At 37.8% G+C, this 26,644-nt stretch overlaps 1 protein-coding gene across 8 annotated transcripts in view; it reads right to left on the reverse strand.

The window, feature by feature from the left end:
- Nucleotides 1–5,448: 5,448 nt before the first annotated feature.
- The window catches only part of TMCC1 (transmembrane and coiled-coil domain family 1), a 178,285-nt gene continuing 157,089 nt past the window's right edge, over nt 5,449–26,644 (reverse strand). For 7 of the 8 annotated variants that reach the window (XM_016122049.2, XM_016122048.2, XM_016122047.2 and 4 more), the window contains 2 exons: nt 18,027–18,162; nt 5,449–9,435 (listed from right to left, as the gene is read on the reverse strand). In XM_016122049.2, coding sequence (XP_015977535.2) covers nt 9,121–9,435; nt 18,027–18,162 — 451 coding nt within the window. In that variant the 3' untranslated portion in view covers nt 5,449–9,120. The remainder of the gene's footprint in view (nt 9,436–18,026; nt 18,163–26,644) is intronic. The other variant, XM_036219695.1, reaches the window with a different exon arrangement.

The following is a 26,644-nucleotide window of genomic DNA, read 5'->3' on the forward strand; positions in this document are numbered from 1 at the left end:
ACTGGGGAGTGAGTGCTTAATTGGTATGGGGTTTCCTTTTAGGTGAATAAACTGTTTTTAAACTAGCTAGAGCCTAGTGGTTGCACAATATTATGAATGTACCAAATGCCACTGAAACATTCACTTTATAATGGCTAATTTTATGTGAATTTCTCCTCCATAAAAAAACATTTGACCGGAAAAATAAAAGAATCGAAGAGAACAAGTAATGTGTGCTCTCTAGCATTTGCTTCTGAAGGATCCAGTTTGAGAGGAGTGGGAAGTAGAAGAGGAAGATTGAGCAGCAGTTGGTAGTCGTTAATTGGTTTCATTATAGTATTCGCTTTTTGTCTATGTTTGAAAAATTACTTAATAGTTAAATAGAAGAATGAATACAAGCTTGCCAGGAAGACAAACAGGTGGAGGTAGGGACAGCGCAAGAAGAGGCAACAGCACATGCAAAGGTGCAGAGGAGTGAAGCGACACCAGGAGCGAAGCGAGGGGAGGTGGGACGTCTACCTTCGTGGAGGCTTGGGGCCAACCGAGTCCAAGGTCACGCGACTAGTGAAAAGCTGCGCTGCTTTCCTTCTTTCCCTCTTTCTGTTTTTTTTTTTACTCTCTTCCTGCCTTCCTTTTGTCTTATTTTTTTTTCCAATAAAATCTTAGTTTTAAGCAGAAGTAGTTTCAAAGCTGCTAGATCAGCAGTCACCCGGTTCAAGCACATATCTTACTTATTGGTGGGCCCTAAGAACCCATTTAATCTTACTTTGGACATAATTCTGACAAGTTGGGTTATATGGGATCCCAGCCTACAGTAGATGAAAGGCAGTTTTTAGAGGGGAAATGAAAGGCTTTTAGGTAAGGCAATCGCATTGGCAATAATGAAATGTGACAGCCACGGCCCTGGTTGGGAGGATATAGACAGGAAAACTGATGAAAGAGACATTAGAGTAAAAATACGTATAGTCATCAAGGAAATGCAAATCAAAACCACAAGGAGATACCACTTCGCACCCACAGAATGGGTATAAGTAAGAAGTCAGAGAATGACAAGTACTGGTGAGGACGTGGGAACTGATGGTGGGAATGTAAAATGGTTCAATCACTTTGGAAACTGATATTTTCTCAAAAGGTTAAACAGTTACCATATGACATAGCAATTCTATTCCTAAGTATATACCCAAGAGAAATATACATGTTCATTCAAAAATTTGTACATGAATGTTCACAGCAGTACTGTTCATAAGTCAAAAAGGTTAAAACAACCCAGATATCCACTATCTGATGAATGGATAAAAATATGGCATATCCATACTACGCAATACTATTCAACAATAAAAGGGAATGAAGTACTGAAGTGTGTTATCGCACAAATGGACCTTGAAAACATCTTAAGAACCAGTTGCAAGGGACCATGTATTACTTGATTCTATGTATGTGGAATAGCCAAATCTATACAAAGCAAAGATCAGTGGTTTCTTAGGGCTGGGGTCAGGAAATAGCAAGGTGACTGCTAAGGGGTGCAGGGCTTCTTTTTAGGGTGAAAGTGTCATGGAATGACTTATGGCAGATGCACAACTCTTGCGAATATACTAAAAGCCACTGAGTGGAATACTTTAAATGGGCAAATTGTATGGTGTGTGAATTATATCTCAGTAAATCTATTAAAAAAAAAAAGACTAAAAGCACAGTAATCTGGGTTTAGTGCAGGGGCAAAGAGCATCGCACTCTAATCATCCAAGTCAACTGACAACCTGGTCATGAGGATTAAATAAATTTCAGGAGGAAGCGTGTTATGTTTGGGAATATGCCTATTGAAAATGAGTAAAAGATAAAAAAAGCTACATCGGTGATTAAAGCAGTGTGATTCAGGGTCTCTATTAGAAGGCCATGAAGGACCGCCTGGGCAGGCAGAATGATGCTTCATGGACTCGGCCAGGTGCTCTAAGTTACAATACTTGTGAAGTTTTCACATTCACGATTTAAACATACTCTTTAGTTCTACTGTTTAAGAAAAAGTTTCATTGATATATTCAAAATTTATATTTTGGGAACCAGATAAAGGGGTCTTAAAAATGAAGAAAAATCAAACTATGTGATAGTTTGATTTAAAATGGTCAAAAATTTTGTGGCTTGGTTTGAAAATCTCTTTTTGTGCTGGGAAAATCTACTATTGAAAGTATTTTTTTAAAGAACATGAGAAAATTTTAAGCTGCTTGCAACTACTTCAGATAATCTGTAAGACTTTACTAATTTGGCAAATGAATTTAATGGGATAAAACTGACATTACCTAGTTTTTGGAACCCAGATCCATTGATGTGCTCTGTAAGAATTCTGACCAGCTGAGCACAACTCACAGCACCATTCCAGGTACGGAGGACACAGCCAGGAACATAACAATGTCCTTGCCTGTGGTTAAGAAATCTATCATCAGCCAACTATATGTGCATTTATTTGCAGGTTTTTGTTCTCTATGGCTGAGACTATTTGTAGAGCACTTATTCAGTGTCAGGCACTGGGCGAGGCACTGTACAATTATTTCATTTAATCCTTACAACATTCTCTTTAAGGTATAGTTGTTATCAGTTATTTTCGTCATAGTTAGCTGTACATTAGGAGTCTCGATAATGATTGAAATAAAGTCTTCTAAAAGAATATTCCTTTGGACAACTTAAGCATTAAGGCCAAAGTCAATAAATTTTGCCAAGTCCTCTTGCTCTAGTATTTAACGATTCTAATGCCAAAGGTGATAGGATGATTATTATTATTTTTGTAATAAGAATTGAACTCTGAGCTGCCTATACCCTCACTTCCCAGATCTCAAGTAAAATTTTAAGCTTTCCTCATTATAAGATCGAAAGACAAAACACCAAATACCTTGGACAGCATTTCTCAACTAGTCAACTGACTTAAATGCCATCAAAAAGAGGCTACAGGTTCCTTTAGAAAGGATTATAATTGTCCTTAAATATAAGGCTGAGTCACTACACCTCTTATATACCTTTAATGTCTTCTCTCGTAGTCAGAGGAATTGGCCAGAATGCCTTAGCATGGCATTCAAGATTTCTTGCAACCTGGCCCCTGCCTATAATTTTTAACTTTGTTACTGATTCACACATTCTTCCAGGCAGCCTACCAGCCATCCAAGGCTCCCATCTATTGCTTGAACCACTTACCTTGGCCTTTTTCACCTCCACGGTTTTGCTGATACTATTCCTTCAACGTGGAATGTCTCTCTCACTCATTTCCACTCATCAAAACCCCATCGTCTCTCAGCCCAGATACCATAACATCCTCCATGGAGCCTTTCCCCATTGTCCTGCCCAAATTGCTTCCTCCTCTTCACTCCCACACATGGCTTCTCACTGTTACAACATGTATCTCCTTCTACTAAATTCCTTTTTCCTTGAGTTAGCACATCTCCACAGCCCAGTCTTGAACACAGAATGGCTCTCAAATGCTGCTGGATGAATGAAGGGCTGAACTGAACAGGCAATATCAGCTACTGCAAGCACACCTCTTCATATGCGCCCTATGGCAGCAGGACATCCATTTGACCACCAACCCTAGAAATCTAGGGCTGGAAGTAAGTCCAATGGGTGATCCAAACTTGGTCCACAGCCCCTTCTAAAACAATCCTAAAGCAAAAGATGGCCTGTTATAATCTGGAATTAAAACACTATCAACCCTTTTTTCATCTCTACTCAATGGACTTATTACTTTCTTTAAAAATAAGTTTTGATATTTTTAATTATAAATATACAAATACATTCATATTATGAGGTTCATATTTTAGAGGAGTCAAGCATAAAAGTCCTGTTCTTCCATCATCTTTCCCACTCCCTTTCTCAGAAGTTACTGGGGACAGTTTAATGTGTAGTTTTGTTTCTATATATTTACATACATATATTTATGCAAACAAAAATGCTTTCAACATAAATAGGAGACAATATACTATTCTACGATTGGCTTTACTTTTTCCATTAAATTCACTGATTTACACAAGGCTGAACATTTTCTTTTGAATGCTTATTGGTGATTTCTTTCTTTTTCTGTGAACTATTTCTTCATAATCTTTGCTTATTTTCTACTGAATTGATTTTTCTTCTTGGTTTGCATTAACTCTTATAGTGACACATTGTGGACACCCGCCTTTTGTTACATATGTTACACAGACCTATTTTCCATCACATTCATTTAACTCAAGCTTCAGTGCCCTTACCCGCACGCTGAGGATGACGCTGCCTGTGTAAGACTGTGGAGGAATCAAGTGAGAACTGCACGCCAAGTACCAAGCATCATGCCTGGCATTCAGTACTTATTCAATAAATGTTAGCTACTCCTCTTTACCTAGATTGGGGGCCACAAGTTGGTAAATGTTTAGTTTATAGAGTTTAAAAATAATACATCCGAATCCATTAGGTGAGGCATACATTTTCTAGTTGGTCATACCCTCCCCTACTTCCTCAATCTGTTTTCTTTACTGCAGCTTCTCAGATTTATGTTACCAGCCTTCTACTCTCCAAAGGTTTTACTGGATGAAAATAAAGGAGGCTTTGAAATTTTATATCACCTATAATCAGGGCTGCCCTGTGTACCTATTATGCACTGTACCACACTAGGATGTATCCCTCATAATGTAATTTACTTAAGGAGGCCCTTTGAATTGGGCAATATACAACCTGTACGTGTTCAAGAAACTTAACGGCATTCTCACAGCAATTTTAAAAACTTTCACAAGAGGCCTTTATTTTCCTGATATCTACTAGGTAGGATTAAGATGGGTGTGGTATCTCTAGTTCATAGATGTTGGAGGCACAGAGCTAGTAAGCCAGAAGTGTGGCCCAAATATCTCCACATATAGATTAGGGCTGTGAAGTACTAAGTCATCATGTCCCTGCTTGGTACCCTGTCAAAGGCAAGATTAAGCTTCTGGGTTTCCAGAGGCCTCCCAGAGATCATCAAGGAAAAGCTGTAATAGAAATTACTACATCTATAACAAAATCATAGGTGGAATTAGGCTAGATAATAATCGCTTACATGTACATAGAACTTCAAATGCTAAATATTTTACAAGGTATGTTTATATACCCATCATAACATTTGTTTATTAACAAAGCCTTGTAAGAGTTGACAGGGATTATTATGTCCATTTTGAGGTCTTCAGATGTTGAATTTGGGGTACTGCTTCTAAAGAACTCCCTCCAGAGGACTAAAAGGCAGTCTTACTTACCAGTCTAAAGGAATTGTGGCAGGGTGCCAATCCAAAATTTGTATAAAATCCAGGGAGACAGTGACAGCCACTGAACTGTGAGTTACAGTATTAAGATACTGGCTAAACATACACACATATGCACACACGCAGGCACAACATAGTTTCTAATGCACAAACCAGTGGAAAGTTTTAGAAATCACAAACTTGTAATTGGAAACTGAATATGCAAAAATAAAGAGCAAAACAAACCCGAGTCCAACCACCTCGTTAATAGCTGAGGTCTTTATTTCAATTTGTATGTACAGTAAAAGTGCTGCTGAGAATCTGCAGCAAACAGACAAAACATAAATGTAATTCTCTCTCACAATTAGCAGCTTAAAATCTATCAACTACAGTGTTAACGTTCACACGTTCACAAGTGTCATTTCTGTACTTTTCAATTCGTGCAAGTGAGTTTTTATTCTTACATACTTTAATAAAACACACTTACAGTCTAGTAGTCAATCCTACTAAGGGTATCACCTAGCATACACAATACACAGACAGAAATGTTAACTCTTAGAGCCACATTCAAAATCTCCAGTTTCATTTGGAGGTGGGAACCATAATTTTGCCTTTGTCAATTTGTTGATTTTAACATTTGGTTTTGTTTTGGATGCATATTTTCCAAAGATGAAAGGCAGCTCCTCATGGAACTCACTCAGGATTCAGCATTTAATCTGACTATACTTCAGAGGAATATGAAATCAGAAACAAAACCAAATGCAGTGAAAACAACATGAAAATATGCTCATTATCAGGACATGGCTAGCAAGGAAGGCTTGATCCCAGTGCTTTTCCTGGCATCAGATTTTTACCTTAGTTGGGTAGACGGGGCACAGAGGAGAGAAAGGACCCCAGTCAGCAAAGTGTAAAACTGAGCCTACTTTTGCTTCTTAAGGAGTCAGTGAAATAGAAAAGCCTTCCTTGTTAGGACACACTGAATGTTTACCAAGGAATCAAAGTTGGAGCAGACAGAAGTGCCCTTTAATTATAAAAAAGGTAAAATGTTAGTTGTTCTACAACCTGAAGAGTCACCCAGGTTACCACAACCAGCCTCACGCATCCACTAACAAGTAATCCAGGAATGCTTCGTTTCAAAGGGAATGCACGTAGTCTTTAAGAGAGAAGAAGCATTAAAGCGAGGGGAAGTTTCCACCTACAGATCAATTATTAAACCATTATAGAAGAAATATGAATAGACCAGAGAATCCAAGAAGAGCCACAATGCAAAGAAACTCAAAGGCAATAGGTTATGGGCAGCAGAAAATGGGGAAAGGCATCAAAACAGATTCGAGGTTACAAATAGCATTAAATGCAGACGATTTTTGGGCCTGATGAACAATCATGGCACAAGAAAGCTAGAAGGCCATATTGTGCCTGACCTAGCCTAAAGGTCCTTCCTAAGACAGCTGGGGAGAGGATGATGGAAAGTTAGCATGGGCATGTTTGGCTGGGAGCTCAGGGGGTTTTCCAGAGGTGAAAACCTTCCTTTGATAGAAAGTGTCCCAAGGCAAATGGAACAATTTTGATCTATCTATCACAGTGACTTCCAGTGCCCACAAAACTTAGTAGCCTCTACATAGTTCAGGTTCCATCTTAGAAAAACTGGAGGACTGTGGCTAGAACATCTTTTTAATAACTTTGTGTGGCTCTCTTCTGAGTCATCAAGCTAAAGCAAAAAGGAGAAACTGTGCTAGTTCGACAAGGTCATGGTGTCCTTTGGCACATCTGCCTAAAGTCACTGTAATATTTTTAGGCAAAGTTAACATTTTAAATACATAGGCTTGGGAACAATTTGTTTTTGGCTTGAACATGAATTGGTTCCAATTATTTTTTAAAAGAAAAATTACCCCTGTGGTCTCTGCTCTGAGCACTAATTTTGAGAGGTCAACAGAGCTGACAGGTAAACTACAATCATCTGGGGATGCAGTGAAGACTAGGGTACCTGAGTTAAAATATCAAAATGATTATGGAAACAACATGCTGACTCTGAGGCCAGCTTGCCAAAGCCACAGGAGGCTGGAGCTGTGGTGTAAACCATGCTCTCAGGCAGACAAGGCAATGCTAATCCAGTTTCAAAGGAATTTCTTGAAATGGGGGAAGTAGGCAAAGCATGCTCTGCTACTCTTCTTGGAGCATATTATATGCCCCTTGCTCATCACTTGGTAGTACAGAGCTGAGGCCAAGAGGGAACTGCATTTGTGATTCAACACCATGATTATGAAAAGATCAGCCAAGTTTTCTAGATAAGCTCTAAAAGCCCAAGTTCTACTAAGCTGGTGGAACTGGTTATAGGATAGGGAAGAAGTCTCAGTTCATTTTTCTAAATTGTCTATAAAAATCCACTGAGCTTAGTTATGTTAAGTCAGTCTTTATGAATAGGAAGCTGACAGCATTTGACACCCCAAACTTGGGTCCTTCTAACCTGACTATTCCTTCTCTGCTCTTTAAGGAGAATCACCTTTAGTCAATTCTCTCAGGCAGACAAAATAAAGCTTTGAAATTAAGGATGCTGGGGCCAAAATGCAGACAGAAGATTCCACATCACTTTGGTTTCAGTAATTAAGGGATGTTAAAAATAAATTAAGGAAACATGAGGAATTATTTATGACTCTCAAAATATAATCTCATTTTGTTTTCTAAAGACAACCCCAGTTCAAGGTCGCTGGGTGAACATTTTCTCGGGGCAAAAAAAAAACAAACACAAACGCTGGTTTGTAGAAACAGCCTCCCCCTCTCCCTGCACACCCCTTTCCTCTCCAACCAAGCCAAGCCCATGAAGTGGTGGTGTGGGGGTGGCAAACATCAAAAAGCAGCAGCAGCAGCAGCAGCCAGAGGAGAGTTTAAGCTGCATCACAAAACAAGGGCATCAGAGGGCAGCATTTATAGCAAGTCTTCCTTTACTCAAACTGTTTCAATACAAGAGGGAGCAGCACACTTAAATATCCACACATTTCTTCATTTAAAAACATCACTTCTTTATTTCAAAGGAAAAATAAAAGACCCTCCCAACCCTTTCCAAAAAAACCCAATAATAATAATAACAATAATAAAAAATCCTATTAGAAACCATAAGGAAGCACTGAGAGTTTGAGTATTACATTCTTCAAGTATGCTGTTCGGATTTTTTTTTTAATTGGTGACTATACACATACTTTTAAAAAACCTTAAAAGTGCGGCCATGGGATTTTGCTTAAAATGAAGTATTTGGAGGGCTACTTCAAAATACTGTAGTAGAACTGTGCAGTGATCCTGTGGGAACATGATGCTCTCACTTTTGCATCCTAGCAAAGATTAAGGGACCAGGTTCAAAAGTGATCACACTTCCAGGGTTAGCATGAGTGGCCAACTTGAGGAAGCCAGAGAGATCCATGTGTTCTTCCACAGACAAGAAAAATCCACCCTGAATCCAAAAATTCAGACAAGGAATGTGGTAGGATTTCACAGTAAAGTTAGTCTGGGAGGGGGAGAGGTGGTGAGCCCAGACAAGGCAGGGTGTTAGGTTTAACTGGTTTCCCTAATCAGGTTTTCTCATATTTTTAGTGGGTTTTAGTACAGTCCTTCAAGCCACAATTTAGATGCCCTTCAGTGTGCTCCAGATTGTTGGTTCATGTTAAAGGACTGTTTAAGATTTGCATCCCAAGGAAAATCATGCTACATAAAAATGATCCAAGATTTTTGCCCAAAAAACTTCTTGGATAAAATCTAAAAAATACTATTGCAATTGCGTCTCTTGAAGAAAAAAAACATTATTCTAAATGTAAACAGATTCACTCAACTCTTTTGTTGTTGTAGAAAACTTCAGAGTAGGTAAGTTGCTGTCTAATTCTTCGCTGCATGCACTCACCAGAGGGTAGGGGAGCACTGCCTTCTTTTGCCAGCATCATCTGGAGGAGGAAAAGAAACGTTCTACATAGCTGAAGAGGGCATCCCAGTGCTTCCAGAGAAAGGCAATGAAAACCACAAGGAATAAAGTGCTGAACGTCCTGTTGCGAGTCTTCATGAGAGGAACCACACAGTTGGCTACCGTGGAGACAAAGACCAAAAGGACTGCCATGACTGCCAGAAGAATGTTGATGAGTTTGCCCAAAAGGTTCCGAGCAGTGGCATTCTCCAGCCCTTCCAGCTGTACCACCTGCTGCTGCTGCTGCTGCAGCTCCATCTTGGAGATGCGGGTCTGACATGCCTCCAGGGCCTCCTGTGGACCAGAACAGGGAACAGTTAAGCCCTCTGTTCACAAGTACTCTGTGAAGCAGACATTCCCCTTGAGTAAGCCAGATGCATCTTGATTTTAAATATGCTAGAGAGCGAGGACAGCATTGCACTGGAATGAGAAGACTCCTTTGTTTCTCCCCTTAAATTTATAACAAGTTGGACAACTGTAACTTAACAAGGGGTCCCCTGCTCAACACACAAACACACCTGAAATATCCACACATGAGAACATTTGAAGAGTCTAGAGCGACACAGAGGTCGCTGCCAAGTAGCTGTGAGATCATGAACCTGCCTCCCTTGTCTCACCCAACAAAGCTAGGAAGAGAAAACTGCGATATCTTCAACAGTACGGTGGGGCTGCAAAACTGTGAATTTGCCCCTGTGCTCCACCCATCTAGCCATAGCCTGTTTTTGGAGATGCCTCCAAAAACAGTGGGGTCAACAACCATTAGCAAAAAGGAGGTAGTTCTGGGAGCTCACGAAACTGGTTTTCCACCACCTGCCACATACCCCAATCACCGTGGTGGTGTCCTGTAAGCAAGGCGAGCTGGTCAGTGGGGATGCTCACCACCCCAGCGCTTTTGCAGCATTTTCCTTAACTGAAGTGATACTGCTTCACTCGCAATACCAGAGGTGAAAATAATTTGGGTAAGAGAAAACAAAAAGTTGTGCTCTAACACCATCCACTGGAAAACAAGATGTATGCTAACTTATCAACCCACTTACTTGTTGAGAGCAAAACAGTAACTAAACAAGAAAGGAGCTCACTATCGAAAATGTGCAGAGAAATAATCCTTCAAACACCATGAACAATCAAGGTAACATGAGAGCACAGAAAGGAAATGAAAAGTTTCCTAGAAACCACACTCAAAGTCATTGAAAATTGTGACTATAATGAAGAGAATTTAAGATTGCAGTTATGAAGAAGCTCAATGAGATAACAAGAAAACTCAGAAAGAAAATTAATGGACAAAAGGACTACTTTATTAAAGAGAGTAAAACTATAAAAAAAGAACCAAACGGAAATTCTGGAGCTGAAGAACTCAATAAATGAAATGAAGAATGCACTAGAGAGCACTGGAAACAGCAGAGGAGATGAAAGAGACGATCAGCAAGCTCAAAGACAAGAAATCTAGAAATCACCCAGGAGGAAGAAGAGAGAACTAAGAATTAAAAAAAGTAAAGAACTCTACAAGAATTATCCGACCCTATCAGAAAGAGCAACATATGCATAATAGGTAAACCAGAAGAGGAGAAGGGAATGGAGTCTATTCAAATAATCAATTAAAATCGTCCCAAACCTCTGGAGCTGGACCCTTGAATTCTGGAAGCTAACAAAATATCTAATTATCTTAATGGAAAAATATCTCTCGAAGACACATTATACTAAAGTTGTCAAAAGTTGATGACAAAGAATTTGCAAGGCAGCCAGGGGGAAAAAGACTAATCTACAAAGGAAATTCTATTAGATTACCATCAGACTTTTAAAAGAAGAAACCCTATAAGCTAGGAGAGAATAGAATGAAATATTCAAAATATTGAAGAGGAACCACCAGCCAAGAATGAAATACCCGGAAAGGTATTCTTTAAATATGAAGGAGAAATAAAGGCTTTCCTAGACAAACAAAAGCTTAGGGAATTTACCACCACAAGATCTGCATTATAAGAAACGTTGAAAGAAGATCTACCTGAAACAAAAAGATAAAAGAATATAAAACTTTGAGTAAGATCGCAAATAGAAGCAGGAAATTGCAACTCTATTTCAGAATAGGGTATTAAACAAAAATATAGCATAAGTTAAAGGAGAAAAAGCATTAAAAAAACCCATAACTTCTGCAATTTGGAAACAAATATACAGCATAAAAAGGGATAATTTGTGACAACAAAGCATTAAAGGGGAGGATGAAAAGAACTGAACTTGCACGGGTGAATGAAGATGCAATCAGAAGAAATAAGACTATTGTATGTATGAACTTTTTTTTTACAGAAACCTAACACACACACACACACACACACACACACACACACACGAGCTGAGACACATAACATAAAAAAAGGAAACAGAAGAAAAATCATAGAAAACTACCAAACTAAAATAGAAACACAAAGGAAAAGAAACAAGGTCGAGACACAGCAACCAGAAAACAAAACATAAAATGGCTGTTGTAAGTCCTCATATGTCAATAATCACCCTAAATGTAAATAGATGGAATTCATCAATCAAAAGGCAAAGAGTAGTAGGACAGATTAAAAATAAGACCCAAATAAATGTTATCTTCAGAAGACCCATCTTAGCTGCAGTGACAAACACAGGCTCAAAGTGAAGGAGTGGAAGATGATACTCCAAGCAAATTGCATTCAGAGAAAAGTGAGTGTAGCCATATATATATCAGACACAACAGATTTCAAGATAAAAAAGGTATTAAGAGACAAAAATGGATATTTTATAATGATAAAATTAAATTCATCAAGAAGATATAATACCTATCAACATATATGCACCCAACCTAGGAGCATCAGAATATTTAAAGCAATTGCTAACAGACCTAAAGGGAGAAACTGACCAAAAAGAACAACAACAAACAAAGAATTATTGTAGAGGACTTGAACACCCATTGACAACAATGAATAGATCATCTAAACAGAAGGTTGACAAGGAAATATCGGCCTTAAATGACACATTACAGCAAAGGACATATTTGATATTTACAGAACTTTATCGTATATGACAGAATACACATTCTTCTCAAGTACACACGAAACATTCTCAAGAACAGACCATATGTTAGGGCACAAAACTAGCTGAAAGAAGTTTAAAAAGACTGAAATCACCAAGCATATTATCTGAACTGCACAGTATGAAACTGCAAATTAACTACAAGAAGAAAGCTGGAAAGAAAACATGAATATGTGAAGAGTAAACAACATGCTACTGAACAACTATTGGTTCAAAGAAAAAATAAGAGATCAAAAGATACATAGAGACAAATGACAATACAACATCCCCAAATTTTTGGGATGCAGCAAAAGTGGTACTAAGAGGGAAATTTATAGCATTACAGGCCTACCTCAAGAAGTAAGAAAAATCCCAAATTAACAGTCTTAACATTACACCTAAAAGAACTAGAAAAATAAAAAACAAAAAAGAAAATGGAGCCCAAAGTCAGTAGAAGGAAGGAAATAATAAAAATTAGAGTGAAAACAAATAAAATAAAGAATAAAAAGACAATAGAAAAATTAATGAAACAAAGAGCTAGTTCTCCTGACAAACCTCTGGCTAGACTCACTAAGGAAAAAAGAGAAAAGTCACAAATAAAATTCGAAATGAAAGCGGTTACAACAGATACCACATAAATACAAAAGATTATACAAGAATACTATGAAAGGCTCTATGTCACCACGTTTGATAACTAAGAAGGAATGGACACAACAGATTGAACCATGAAAAACTAGAAAACCTAAATATATCCATCACTAGTAAGGAAATTGAAACAGTGATCAAAAGCTTCCCCAAAAACAAAAGTCCAGGACCAAATGGCTTCACTAGTGAATTCTACCAAATGTTCAAAGAAGATATAATACCTATCATTCTCAAACTCTTCCAAAAAACTGAAAGGAGAGAATGTTTCCTAACTTAAGTTATAAGGCCAATATTACTCCGATACCAAAATCAGGGAAGGACGACACACAAAAAAGAAAATTACAGGTCAATATCATCTCTGATGAATGTATATATGAAAATCCTAAACAAAATACTAGCAAATCAAATATAACAATACATTAAAAAGATAATATGTCATAATCATGTAGGGTTCATTCCAGAGATGTAAGAATGGTTCAACATATATAAATAATCAATACATCACATTAACAAAATAAAAGATAAAAATCTTATGATCATTTCAATAGGTGTTGAAAAAGCATCTAGCAAGATACAATATCCATTTATGATAAAACACTCAATAAAATGGGTAGAGAAGGAAAGTACTTCAATAGAACAAAGGCCATATATGACAAACCCTTAGCTAATATCATACTCAATGGTGAAAAACTGAAAGCTTTTCCTCTAAGATCAGGAAAAAGACAAGGATGCCCACTCTCACCACTGCTATTCAACATAGTACTGGAAGTCCTGGCCAGAGCAATTGGGCAAGAGAAAGAAATAAAAGGCATCCAAATTGGGAATGATGAAGTAAAACTTTCACTATTTGCAGATGATATGGTTCTCTATATTGAAAACTCTAGACTCCATGAGAAAGCTATTAAAAACAGCACAGTAAAGGTTCAGGATACAAAATCAACATACAAAAATTTGTTGCACTCCTGTAAACTAACAATGAAATATCAGAAACAGAAATGAAGAAAACGATTCCATTTACTATTACAATAAAAAGGATAAAATTCCTAGGAATTTTAGCAAAAGAAATGAAGGACCTGTACTATGAAAACTACAAGACACTGTTGAAAGAAACTGAAGAAGACAAATACATGGAAAGATATTCCACGTTCATGGATTGGAAGAGTTAACATTGTTAAACAGTACAGTGAGGCAGCAAAATTGTGAAGTGGCCCCCCTGCTCCACTCATCTAAGCATGGCAATATATAGATTTAATGCAACCCCTATCAAAATCTCAATGGTATTTCTCACACAAATAGAACAAAAAATCCTCAAATTTGTATGCAACCACAAAAGATTCCAATAGCCAAAACAATTCTGAGAAAAAAGAACAAAGCTGGAGGTATCCCAATCCCTGACTTCAAACTATACTACAATGCCACAGTAATCAATAGTATGGTATTGGCAGAGAAACAGACACAGAGACTAACGGAACAGAACTGAGAGCCCAGAGATAAACCCACACATATATGGACAACTAATTTCCAACAAAGGAGCCAAAAACATACAATGGAGAAAGAAAAGTCCCCATTTTCATAATGGTGATGGGAAAACTGAAAAGCCGCACGCAGAAGAATGAAACCAGACTGCTGACACCATACACAAAAATTAACTCAAAATAGATTAAAGGCTTGAATGTTAAGACCTGAAACAATAAGATACATAGAAGATAATGTAGGCTCTACACTTGTGGACCTTGGTTTCAGAGTGGTATTTGTGAACTTGACCCCATAGGCAAGGGAAGCAAAAATAAATGGGATTACATAAAACTAAAAAGCTTCTGCATAGCAAAAAAAACCATCAACAAAACAAAAAGGCAGCCAACCAAATAGGAGCAGATATTTACAAATGATATCTCTGATAAGCGGATAATGTCCAAAATATATGAAAAACTCATACAACTCAATAAAAAACAGACAATCTAATTAAACGGGCAGAGGACCTGACTAAACACTTTTCCAAGAAAGACATACAGATGGCCAACAGACATATAAAACAAATGCTCAACACTACTAGCTATGAGGGAAATGCAAATCAACATTACAATGATGTACTACCTCATAACCATTAGAATGGCTGATATCAATAAAACAAGAAATAACAAGTGCTGGAGAGGACATGGAGAAAAGGAAACCCTAGTGCACTGTTGGTCAGGTTGTAAATTGGTCAGCCACTATGGAAAACAGTATGGAGGTTCCTTAAAAAAATCAAAAATAGAGCTATCATATGACCCAGCAATCTCTCTTCTCGGTATCGACCCCAACAATTTGAAAACACTTACTCATCAAGATATATGTAACCCTATGTTCACTGCAGCATTATTTAAAATAGCCAAGACATGCGTACAACCCAAGTATCCTTTGACGGATGATTGGCTAAAGATGCAGCACATACATACAACAGAATATTACTCAGCCATAAAAAAATGAACTATTGCCACTTTCAAGATACAACAACATGGATGGATCTTGAGAGTATTATGTTAAAGTGAAATGCGTCAGATGGAAAGGACAAGAACCATAGGATTTCATTCATGTGTGGGATATTAAAAAAAGGAATAAATGAGCAAACAAAATAAACAAAAAAACAAACTCATAAATACAGAATACAGAATGGTGGTTATCAGGGGGGAAGCAAGGGCTGGGGAAGGATAAAGGGGGTAAAGGGAGTCAAATAAAAGGTCATGGAAGGAGACTAGACTTCCGGTGGTGAGCAGAAAAAAAGAGTACACAGATGTGTTACAAAGTTGTACACCTGGAATTTATATATTATTAACCAATGTTACCCCGATGAATTTAAGTTTTTAAAAAATGAAGCTTAAATGGATTTAGCATAGTCACACTATTGCCTTTTCTGCAAATATTTTCCAAAGGTATGGTAACTTTTAGGTCAGTAACCTACTCTGTGGTACATGATTTCAAATAAAATCTGACTTTTGTTATAAACAAATAAACAAAGCAAGCAGAGACTTGAAAATGAGAGGCCAAATGCATAACTCACTATTCCAGTCAATTACTACGCACGTAAACTGCCCTCCAATGCATTCCTATGGGATGGCTCACAGGAAGCAGTGGCCACAATTAGATTTGGTCTTAAACATTTTAATGACAAGACTTCAAATACATTCTCTCTTTCATTTAAAAATTATTAATTTAAGTTGCACAGGACACATATACTAATTTAACATAAAACATTTCAAATAGGACACAAAGTCTCTTGATATTTTCCTTGATTCCAGTCCCTGCCCTTGAAGTAATATTGTTAATTTGGTGTATTGTTCATTCTTTTTCCTGGGTTTAAGTGTATTAATATATGTGCCTAGGGAAATGTATAGAATTATTTTTTGATATTCTATATTAATATAAATAGTACTATACTATAAGAACTGATCCATAATACGCCTTTTTCCCTCAATAGTGAGTCTTGGCAATCTCTCCATGTTCATACATAGAGATTCATCTCATTTTTTTTAACTGCTACATAGTACTTTATAGTATGAGTATGTCACAGTTTATTCAGCCGGTTCCTTATTGGAGAGATTTATTCTCAACTCATCCACTATAACAATGGAGAGGTGAACATCCTTTGGATATCCTTGTACACACAACCTGGTGTTTTTCAAGTCGAGTAAATTCCCAACATTAGTGGAAAGGGCTCCCTGCTCTGTCTTTCAAATATACTCCCCTTTTTAAGAGTGATGTCTATAAAAAGGGCACGATGACCCAATATTAGACCAAACATTACAAGTGATCTGCTTCTCTCAAGGCTACAACTATATAACTTTACCCATGAGTTCATATGAAAATTACCATTATACTCAAAAGACACAACCTATTTTCTTAGTTATGATTTGAAACTCTCCAAAGTTCAGCAGTGGTAGGAGCCCTGTGTTTTTCTGGTCTTAGTTTCAATGGGCCCTGGTTTCTTAGGATTTGAAGTAAAAACCAGGCAACTTCAGACTGACACTAGCTAGAGAATGGACAATGTATACTTCCCAGACCACTATAATATTGGGGAAAAAACTAAAACATAAATGGAACCCCAGGGGCCTCGAGAAGACGGCAGCTGGGGAAATGACGTAGATATTCTCTCGATTATTCTAGACTACTGTAATATAACTTTCCTGGACCACTTTCCTTCTCTAAGACTAATTTCAAGATGCCTTTGTATAAAAACACCAACTGTTCCCTAAAAATTAAGACCCAATTGGGATGAGAAAAAGTTAAATATTCTATTTTCTCATAGAATAAACCAGAGGGCTACTCGCTTTAAACATTACTATCTTGTGTTATTCTCGCAAACTGCCTGGCAATGTGCCTGTAAAAGATGTGGATTTGGCAGCTAGGACAAAAGCCCCCACAGCTATAGAAGGAGAAGATAGGCAAGATGGCCATGAGACTTGTTAGAGCAGCTCCTGAAGCAGTAAGAGATATAATGCATGTTGTTTTCCATAGATTGAGACCACTATGATCCTAAGAAACATTTCCCAGAACCCACGCACGCCTATCACCTTCAAATGGCATAGATTTTTGAGAAATGCGCCTCATTTGAGGAATGGGTGTAGTACAGTTGGTACTAGCTTCTTTCAATATGCTACTTGCCCCATCTTTTTTTTTTAATAAATTGTTTTTTTTGTGGTAAAATACATATAACATAAAATTTACCATTTTAAAGCATACTATTCAGTGACATTTAGTAAATTCACAATGTTGTGCAAGCATCACTACTATAAAAATTCCAGAACGTTTTCATCACCCCAAAAAGAAACCCCTTAGCCCTTAGCTATTACTTTCCATTCCCCCTTCCCATGGCCCCCGGAAACCACTAATCTACTTTCTGTCTCCATATATCTGCCTGTTCTGGACATTTCACATAAATGGCCTTTTGTGGCTGGTTTCTTCCACTGAGCATGTTTTCCAGATCCATTCATGTTGTAGAATGTATTAGAACTTTATTGTTTTAGCCATTAGTACACAGTTAAGTGATATTAAATACATTCATATTATTGTGCAACCATCACTACCATTCATCTCACAGATCTTTTCATTTCATAAAACTGAAACTTTGTACCCATTAAGCAATAATCCCCCCCAATTCCCCATCCCCATAGCCCTGGGCAACTACTATTCTACTTTCTGTTAATCTTTTGCTTTTACACCTAATCCTTCATGCTAACCTGGATGTCCCGGGCCCGTTCATAGGACTGATATGCAATTTTCTCTTCCATGCTGGCCAATTCCTGCTTCAAGTTCAAGATTTCATTCTGGTGGAGTTCTGTTAGGTCATTTAGTTGTTCTTCTAATCGTTCACATCTAAAAAGGGGGGGAAAGTTAAACTTTTAGGCATTCTGTATTTTTCCTGGTATTATTCACATCCAATTCCCCAAACTCATTCTGCAAAGGAAGAAAATAAAAGAACAAAGAAATTGAGTAGCCTGGGGTATCAGGGCATGCTAGTGGGTACGACTTATCATAAGGCCATAACATAGCAGCAACATGGATGGCTCTTCCATAGTCTTCTCAACACATAGTATTTGCAGCAATGCCAACAGCCATGGTTAGCTTTGAGCAAACCTATAATAAATGAGGCAGTTCTTATTCTGTTCTATGCAGCATATGGGGCAGGCAAAAACTTAAGCAGTTCTCATCAAAAGATAATCAGCACATAAATGGAAACTGACCTAGCACTCACCAGTAGCTTATTCTGACACTGGACAGGTCACTCACCTGGATGTTTATGATTCATGGCCCATCATTCCCATGGCCAAGCACAGTATCTACGACATCTCAGTCCACAAATATTTACTGAAAGCCTGCTGTGTGTCAGGTATATTCGAAGTACTGGGAATATTGTGGTAACCAAGACAGAAACCCTATCCTTAGAAGTTTACATTCTAAAATGGGAGATGGGGGAAAGGTGGGGGAGAGGTGGGGAAGAGGAAGAAAAAAATAAGATGACTGCACAGATGGATAAGTAAACCAAATAAGACCACTAGGGGTATACAGAAGAGTGCCTGGTGGCTGGTTAGGTTGAAATGATCAGGGAAGGCCTCTTCCCTGTTCAACACTCTTTAACAATGAAAGTTGAAACTTGAATGATGGTATGAACATGCCTGGTGAATATGGGGGGGGCAAGGCATCTTAAAGCAGAAGGAATAGCAAGTATAAAGTTCTCAAGATGGGCTAGTGTGGCTGTAAGTGAGTAAAAAAGAGGGAGAATGAAGGAGGATGAAATTCCTTGGGAGCGGGGATCATTTTAATTCACCGGTATCTCTAGCACTTAGGACTACATATAAGAAAGTTTATTCTATGTAAAGATGGAACTTGGGTAGAATATTTAAGGACCAAGAGGACTGGAAGAAGTTTAAAGGACAAGATCAGAGATTTCAGGTGTTCCAGGTGGACAAGAACATGGGTAAAGGGCAGGAGGTAGAAATGTATAGGATAACTGAAATAATGGATTTATGTCGGAGAAAAAAAGGTTGAAATTGGTCTTAAAAGGTAGACAGGGGAATGAGGATTCGGGAATAGATAGTAGATGGGTCCAAAGCAGACTGCTGAAGGCAGAGAGGGTGACATGATGAACACAGCGTTTTGGGAAAATGGGTTATCTGGTAGAGGTGAGGAAGACAGAATGGGGTAGGTTGTGTGTAGAGCCCCAAGAATCAAACAAAGAGTTATACAGAAAAGAGAAAGGTTGAAGAGTATACATAAAAAAACACTAGAACAAAAGAATAAACAAGTATCCAGTTAACAGTGACTAGAATAAGAAGCCTTTCTGTCAGACAGATGGCTCATCCCTACAGGAGAAAACACTACCACTGAGCACTACTCCAGCACGCACACCTGACTCTAGTATGTGAGACTCAGAGCACTTTGTATTAAGAAAATAAAAATGCCAGAACAAGCTCATTTAAAATTATCCTCCCCTTTCCCTTGTTTTTAACCACATCTATAGTACATAAATTTTTAAGGAATACATAAAAGTTCTTTATTTAAGGTAATTTTCATGTCGAGGCATCACTAACATTCCTCCTTCCAATAATTTTGTGATAAATAACTATATTCTAAACTTCATTCTTTCTCTAAGAAACAAGCACTTTTTTAAAGGCACAGTCTGACCCTTTTTACTGTTACTGAGTCTTATTTAGTTCTCCTTTATCCTTGATAGAAATCTGTACTGCTTTCTTTCATACTGAAACTGTTACTAACGTGACTAAACATAGTGATCAAAAAGCGGTTCCACCTTTTGTCAGTAACTAGGGCTGATAGTCTCTGTGACTCTGCCTTTTCATTTTATCTGCTGCCCAGGGCATGTGCTCAGAAAGAGGTTCCACCTCTGGAATTGATTTTCCACCAAATGCCACAATATTATTTTAATATATTGCTTTTATGAATTTAAGCCCATTGATCTGTGATGTTTTTAGTGTTTGATGATTTTCATCACTCTCTCTCCTCACCAGAGAGGGGCTTTTAAAAAGGGATGTTCTACTGTATAAGTCTGCTGGGATTTAAGGGAAAGGCTGGGCCTGGCAGCAAGGAATTTTCCAAAGCTAAGGACTGATGTTTGTGGCAGAGAAGGGATCATGGTGGTAGCAACCAGCTTGCTTGCTGATGAAAGCAGACCCATGTGACATCTTTGGCACGTGTTCCACAGGCTACTGTCCCAAACTCTTGGTCTACAAATTATATAGTATTACAGGAATGCTGGGAAATCTTATTTGATATTAAATATGGCTCATATATACTGTTAGAACAGATTAAAAAGGAGCAGCAGTAGCAGCAGTAGCAGCAGCAGTAGTAGTAGTAGAAGCAGCCCTACTGTTTGTTCAGTGCGTACCATGCAAATACATTTCTACAATTCTAAGAAGGTAGCAGGTATTATATTCACTTTACGGATGAGGAAACTGAAGCTCGGTGAGGTAAACTGACTTGCCTCAGGCACACAGAAATTAAGTAGGGTAGCAAGGATTTGAATCCAGGTTTGTTTGACTTTAAAATCCAAATTTTTAACCTCTAAACTGTGATGTCACTCAGAAACTACTTGAGAAGCCCAGATAAACTTATTTCCGTCTAGGTAAGAAATATGAGTGAGGTCCATAGCTGACCCAAATCACATAGCTACAAAAAGAGTTGGACAACATTACATTGACATGATGGTTTGGAGCTTGATGTCAAGGTGGAATCAATGGGAGAAGGGGTGTAATAAAAAGATTATGGACCTAGAATTAAAAAAGGAAGATGATAACAAGTGTTGGCAAGGATGTGGAGAAATTCAAACCTTGGTATTTTTCTGGTGGAAATGTAACATGGTGCATCTGCCTTGGAAAATAGTTTGGTAGCTCCTCAAATAGCTAAACAGAGAGTTACCATATGACTCAAAATTCTACTCCAGGTATACACCAAAGAGAAATGAAAACTTTTCACACAAAAACTTGTACATGAATGTTCACAGCAGCACTGTTTACAATAGCCAAAAAGCAAAAAATGGAAACAACCCAATGTCTATCAACTGATGAATGGATAAATAAAATGTGGTATAGTCATATAATGAAATATTATTTGGAAAGAAAAAGAAATGAAGTAATGACACATGATATACTATGGATGAGCTTTGAAAATACTATGCTAGTGAAAAATGCCAGTTAGAAAGGATCACAAATTGTATGATTCCATGTATATGAAAATGTTCAGAATAGGTAAATCTATAAAGACAGAAAGATTAACGGTTGCCAGGGTTGGGAGAATTGGAAGTTGATGAAAATGTCCTAAAATGGATTATAGTGATGGTTACATATGTCTGTGAAATCCTAAAAACCTTTTATTTGTATATTTTAAATGAGTGGATTGTATTGTATATGAATTACATCTCAATAAAGCCATTACAAAATATTAGGGATGTCTGCAATTTACTTTGAAATGCATTAAAAAATAAGACAAAGGTAGATGGAAAGATATGCGATACAACAATATAGTAAAATGAAGAATCTAAGAGGTAAATATATCCACTGCATTTTTTTCCAATTTGCACTGTTTGCAAATAAAAAAATACTAAACATTGGGGGGAAATGTTATAGCCAGGAACACTGGATTGAGTCCTGGTTCCAGCTCCTAATCTGCAGAACTCAGGGGTGAAGCAAGACCCACAATGAGTCCAGTTGAAATAGTCCCATTAATTCATTAATAACTGCCAGCATTCATTTCCTTCTTTATAAGAATTACCTGAGAATGAAGACTTTCTGAAACAACAGAAACGTTGCAGCTGTTATTGTGTAACTGAAATCCTTTTACACTTACACAAACAGCTGTGTTTGGGTTACCACAGTTAAGGACTTCCGATCTGCAGGAAACATCAGGGAGGAAACTGAGAAAGCCATGAACTTTGAGGCTTTTGCAAAATGTGACGAACAAGGAAGTTGGCGAGATGCCCTTGGTGTTGTGGAATGCAGGTCTTCTGGGTTGCCTCAGCACCTTGAAAGAACATTACTGACCTGTCATCATTAAAACACTTTCTCTAATTTGTTCACCCAGGTCATGGAAGCTTAGTCTTCAGCTCTTTTCACAACCTCACAAACCTGATCATGCTTAGCAATTCCAGTCAAACATTTTTTCAGCGCTATCAGCTTCTGAGCGGCTTACATAACCCACAAGTGAAATTATGGTCTAAAAACAGGCTAACACAAAGAGTCCAGTAAAAATGATGTGGTGTTATTATGGGTGAAGAAGTTCCAGTGGGGAATTTAGGGTTTAATCTAATCTACTTAATTACCATGTGCATCCAAACGCTAGCACCAATAATAACAAGAACCCTCCCCTCCCTGACTTTTTATGTGTAGCGTCTGCCGCCAAGGAACTCATATTCATGAGGACATTTCTATATTAATCTTCACCTCATTCCTCCCCAGGTATACCTTCAATTTATAATTAAGAAATGGGAGGCCAAGAAAGATGCAGTAACTTTTCCCTGTTAGTGAGGTGTAGTTAGGATCTGACCCACTTGGTTCATGCCTTTTGTTTTTAGATTTTATTGTTGCTTTTTTAAAAACTTTTTCCCTGTACTATTAATCAAATGCAAAATCTAAATAACAACAAAAGGAAGAAAACACCTATATTCCAGTTTCCACTGACTTCCTACTACTCTCATTATTAATATTATGATCTCTTTTGCTTATATTACTTGCTAGTGTTTACTTTTGGTCTCAATCCTAAAAATGGGGAAGCCAGATACCTAGGGAATTCACATAAAGAACACCTCTGTCTTCTCATTAAACATTAACACCAAACCAAAGACTAGGAGGAAAAAAGGGAAGGTCAATTTCATATAGCCTTTCATGTGTGATTTTTAAAAACCAAGAACTCCCTGCAAGGGATTTTAACCCCTTCATCTAACACTAATTAAAGCACTCAGGACATGAAAGAGGGGTTTCTTGATCCTACCAGTATATGATTTTGACTGGCACATGCTTTTCATGTGATTCTATCTGGAACACAAAGTAGCATGAGATTGATAATCTCATTTTGAGACTTTTTACTCAAAGGTCCTTTGTAAATAATTACACCTAGGTATGGTTTAAGTGTAACTATTAGCAAACAGAAAGCCTTAACATTATAAGATCTTTTTTAAACAGTACGTTACATCATATTGGGGCAGGTAAAGTCTCCCTCTCCCAAAGCAAAACTGCTCTATCTACAAAGTACTAAAACACAACTATATTTTGTTGCAGGTGAACAATTTGTAAGTGAATACTGATCTTGTTAAAGTGTTTCATCTGCTGGATTAGGCAACACAGTAGTCATCTTCCTAGATTAAAGATAAGCCAAGGCTCTTTTGGGTCAAATTCCTGATAAATGAGAAAGCTGGGTGAGTATACAGGCTGGGAATGCTTCACCTAATGCACCACTCTTTGGGTGTGACGGAAAAGTGTGGAGTCATCTCTGAGAGCCAGTGGTGCTTCCCTCCCTAGTTAGGCAACAGGTCTAGTTAGGCAACAGGTCACTAGGACAGGATAGCTGAAGAATCTTGTAGAGCAGGTATTGAGAGAAACAGGAAGAACTGGGTCCTATGGCTGACACAGATAAGCAACTATGGGAGCAGACTACCGTATTATTTCTCAAGTGCTTGCCAGGGACCTGAAGTAGCTTCTGCCAGTGTTTGACCAGAATGGAGAGACATAGCTGGGGTAGGGGATGGATATAATATGTGGTGGGAGCTTGAACACATTCTTTGGTGAATTGGGGAAGGTGGATTTTACCTCCTTACCTTTTGTTACCTCATTTGTGTTGAAGTCCGAAAAGAAACTCTGACACACAGAAACTAGACTTTAGTTGAAAAGGAAAAAGTACAGAACCAGTTCCCAATCGACAATTAGTTCCCGAAACTTTCAGGGCAGTGTATTATCTTAAAGACAAGAAACAGCAGATGCCTAAAGTATACAGGAGATCAATAAAAGCTTCTGGAGACCTGTTAATGACAGCTTTCTGACATCCCTGGCACACCCCAGACCATACTAGGTGCTTCCATGTACATTATTCTCATTTAAAAATCTTAACAACCAAGTATAGTAGATATCATTACCTTGTTTTTATAGAGGAAACTGAGGCTCAGATGAATTACATAAGGGCACACAGCTAATTAGTGTCAGAACCGGCAAGCAAATTTGGGTTTGACCAACTTCAATTAATTAATGAAATAATTTCTCTTCTCTCTCTTTCTCCCCCCTTCAACCTTCCTCCAACCTACCTTCCTCCAACCTACCTACCTTCCTTCCTTCCTTCCTATTTTCCATTACTTATTCTGTGGCTAAACTGGGAGGAGCTCATCTGTAAATCTCCTTTATGCAAAGGTTACCTTTCTTAAGAGCATCTCCCAATTGTGCTTTTTTACCTTTTCTAAATAAAGAGCTAAATTGATCCAATATTCTCAGTTTCCTTTCCAAACTTGTTGGCCAAACTTAGTCTACATATCTTCTGGAGATTCTCTGATCAATTTACAGATGACAAATAGGGCTAACACCATAAAGGGGCTAAAATAGCTATATCTGACCATGTATCTGTGTTATGTCCACTGATAGTAAAATAAGGTAAAATTATATTTAAACAACAACTTGTTTAGTTAGAACTCCAATGGCCTGTACCAAATTGAGTTAGCCTAGCATGTGATAACTGCTCATGGTGACTGCCCCCTTCTGTATTTTTGCTCTTATGACTCAGTGCAATTTAAAATACCTCTGGGCTTAATATAATATCAGAAGCCAGTTTCTAAAGGACAGTAATCCCCTTAAAATAGAAGCTTTCAAAATGGCATTACTGCTCATCAACACACCAGAAGGACTTCCAGCCTGCCCTATGTGAATGCTACTGCTTTGATACAAGCAGTAGCTGAATAGGACTCTGGGCCAGACCTCCTAAGGAAAAAACTACAAAAGGAACCTATAAAACTGTTAATTGACTGTTTTCCTAACTCTCTCCCATTTTCAATGTATTTTGCCACAGGTGAACTCTTTCCGCCAGTAACACATTTATATGTTATACTCATCATGGAAACAGCAGTAGTTCTCCAGTTTTTAAGTAGCGAATTAATATAGGTTAAATCATCTTACCATGTGACCTGGCAAAAGTCACTTTATCTTTCTGGGCCTTAGTGTACTCATCTGTAAACAAGATTAAATTAGATATCTAAGGGCCTCTTCTATCTCTGAAATAAATACTAAGTTAACCCCACAGCCACTAACAAATCTGTAATAATACTTTAATGAGTTGAAGAGACTAGCAGGACAAGAAGAACCTGAAGTTAGTACAGATCCTATCACTTAAAAAAGTCTAAACCTCTTACCTTCCCAAAATACACAATCTTACTCATATCTGAGAGTTCCATGCAAAACTCAAAGTCTAAACTCCTACTCAAGGTGGGGAAAGAGTTCAGACCCAAGCTCTACTATGTGGCTTCCTAAGCTAAATGCCTGTGGGTGCTGAGAGAGACTACTCCACAGGTTCCTGAATGCTTCTGATTATTCCAGAGTAAGTAGATGGTCTTGAGCAAAAATCTTGACCTGGTGCTACTTGTTGAGGTATAGAGCAATGGGAAGCACATTAAGTGGGTGACATTATTGAAAAGAGACTCTGAAAAGGGGGAAATAAAGATGGGAATGGATATTTCTTCATTAAGTAGTTTTCTCCTATTACTGACCTATGGTATTGTACTACCTTGAGAAAACTTTTCAGAGCCTGTGCATTCATAGAATTTATAAAATATGTTACGAATAGTGACTGACTTTTAGTGAAATGCACCCTTTGACCTGGAAAAAGTCCAATACCCATTGCCAATGAAGTCAATGCTTCTTAGAGTGAGACTACAGACTAATCTTTCAATCAAATAGATTTTAGAATTGAACTTGGGAAAAACACCTGTTCTGGTATGAAAAGAAGAGTGGCTTTGGAGTCAGATAAAATTGGGTTTGATTCCTGGCTTTACCATTTACTAAGTGCCCTTTGGTTAATTTTAAAACCACACTGCGTCTCAATTTTCTTACCTGTAAAATAGTAATAATATAATATACTTATAGAATTATGTGAAGATTAGCAAATACATATAAAACACCTAGTATTATGCACATTGTAGGAGTTTAGTAAATGCTGTCAATGGTAGTGACCTTATCACTTAAATAACAAGCAGCAACACAGTGCATGGCCTCCTTCCTGTCAACTAAGATATTAGTAAAATAAATCAAAGCACAAAAAATAACCAAGAATGCATCTAAAGCAGTCAGGTACCCATTAACTAGTTAGTTCTTGGTCA

This window comes from Rousettus aegyptiacus, unplaced genomic scaffold, assembly GCF_014176215.1.
Source record: "Rousettus aegyptiacus isolate mRouAeg1 unplaced genomic scaffold, mRouAeg1.p scaffold_m13_p_4, whole genome shotgun sequence".
Lineage (NCBI taxonomy): Eukaryota > Metazoa > Chordata > Mammalia > Chiroptera > Pteropodidae > Rousettus > Rousettus aegyptiacus.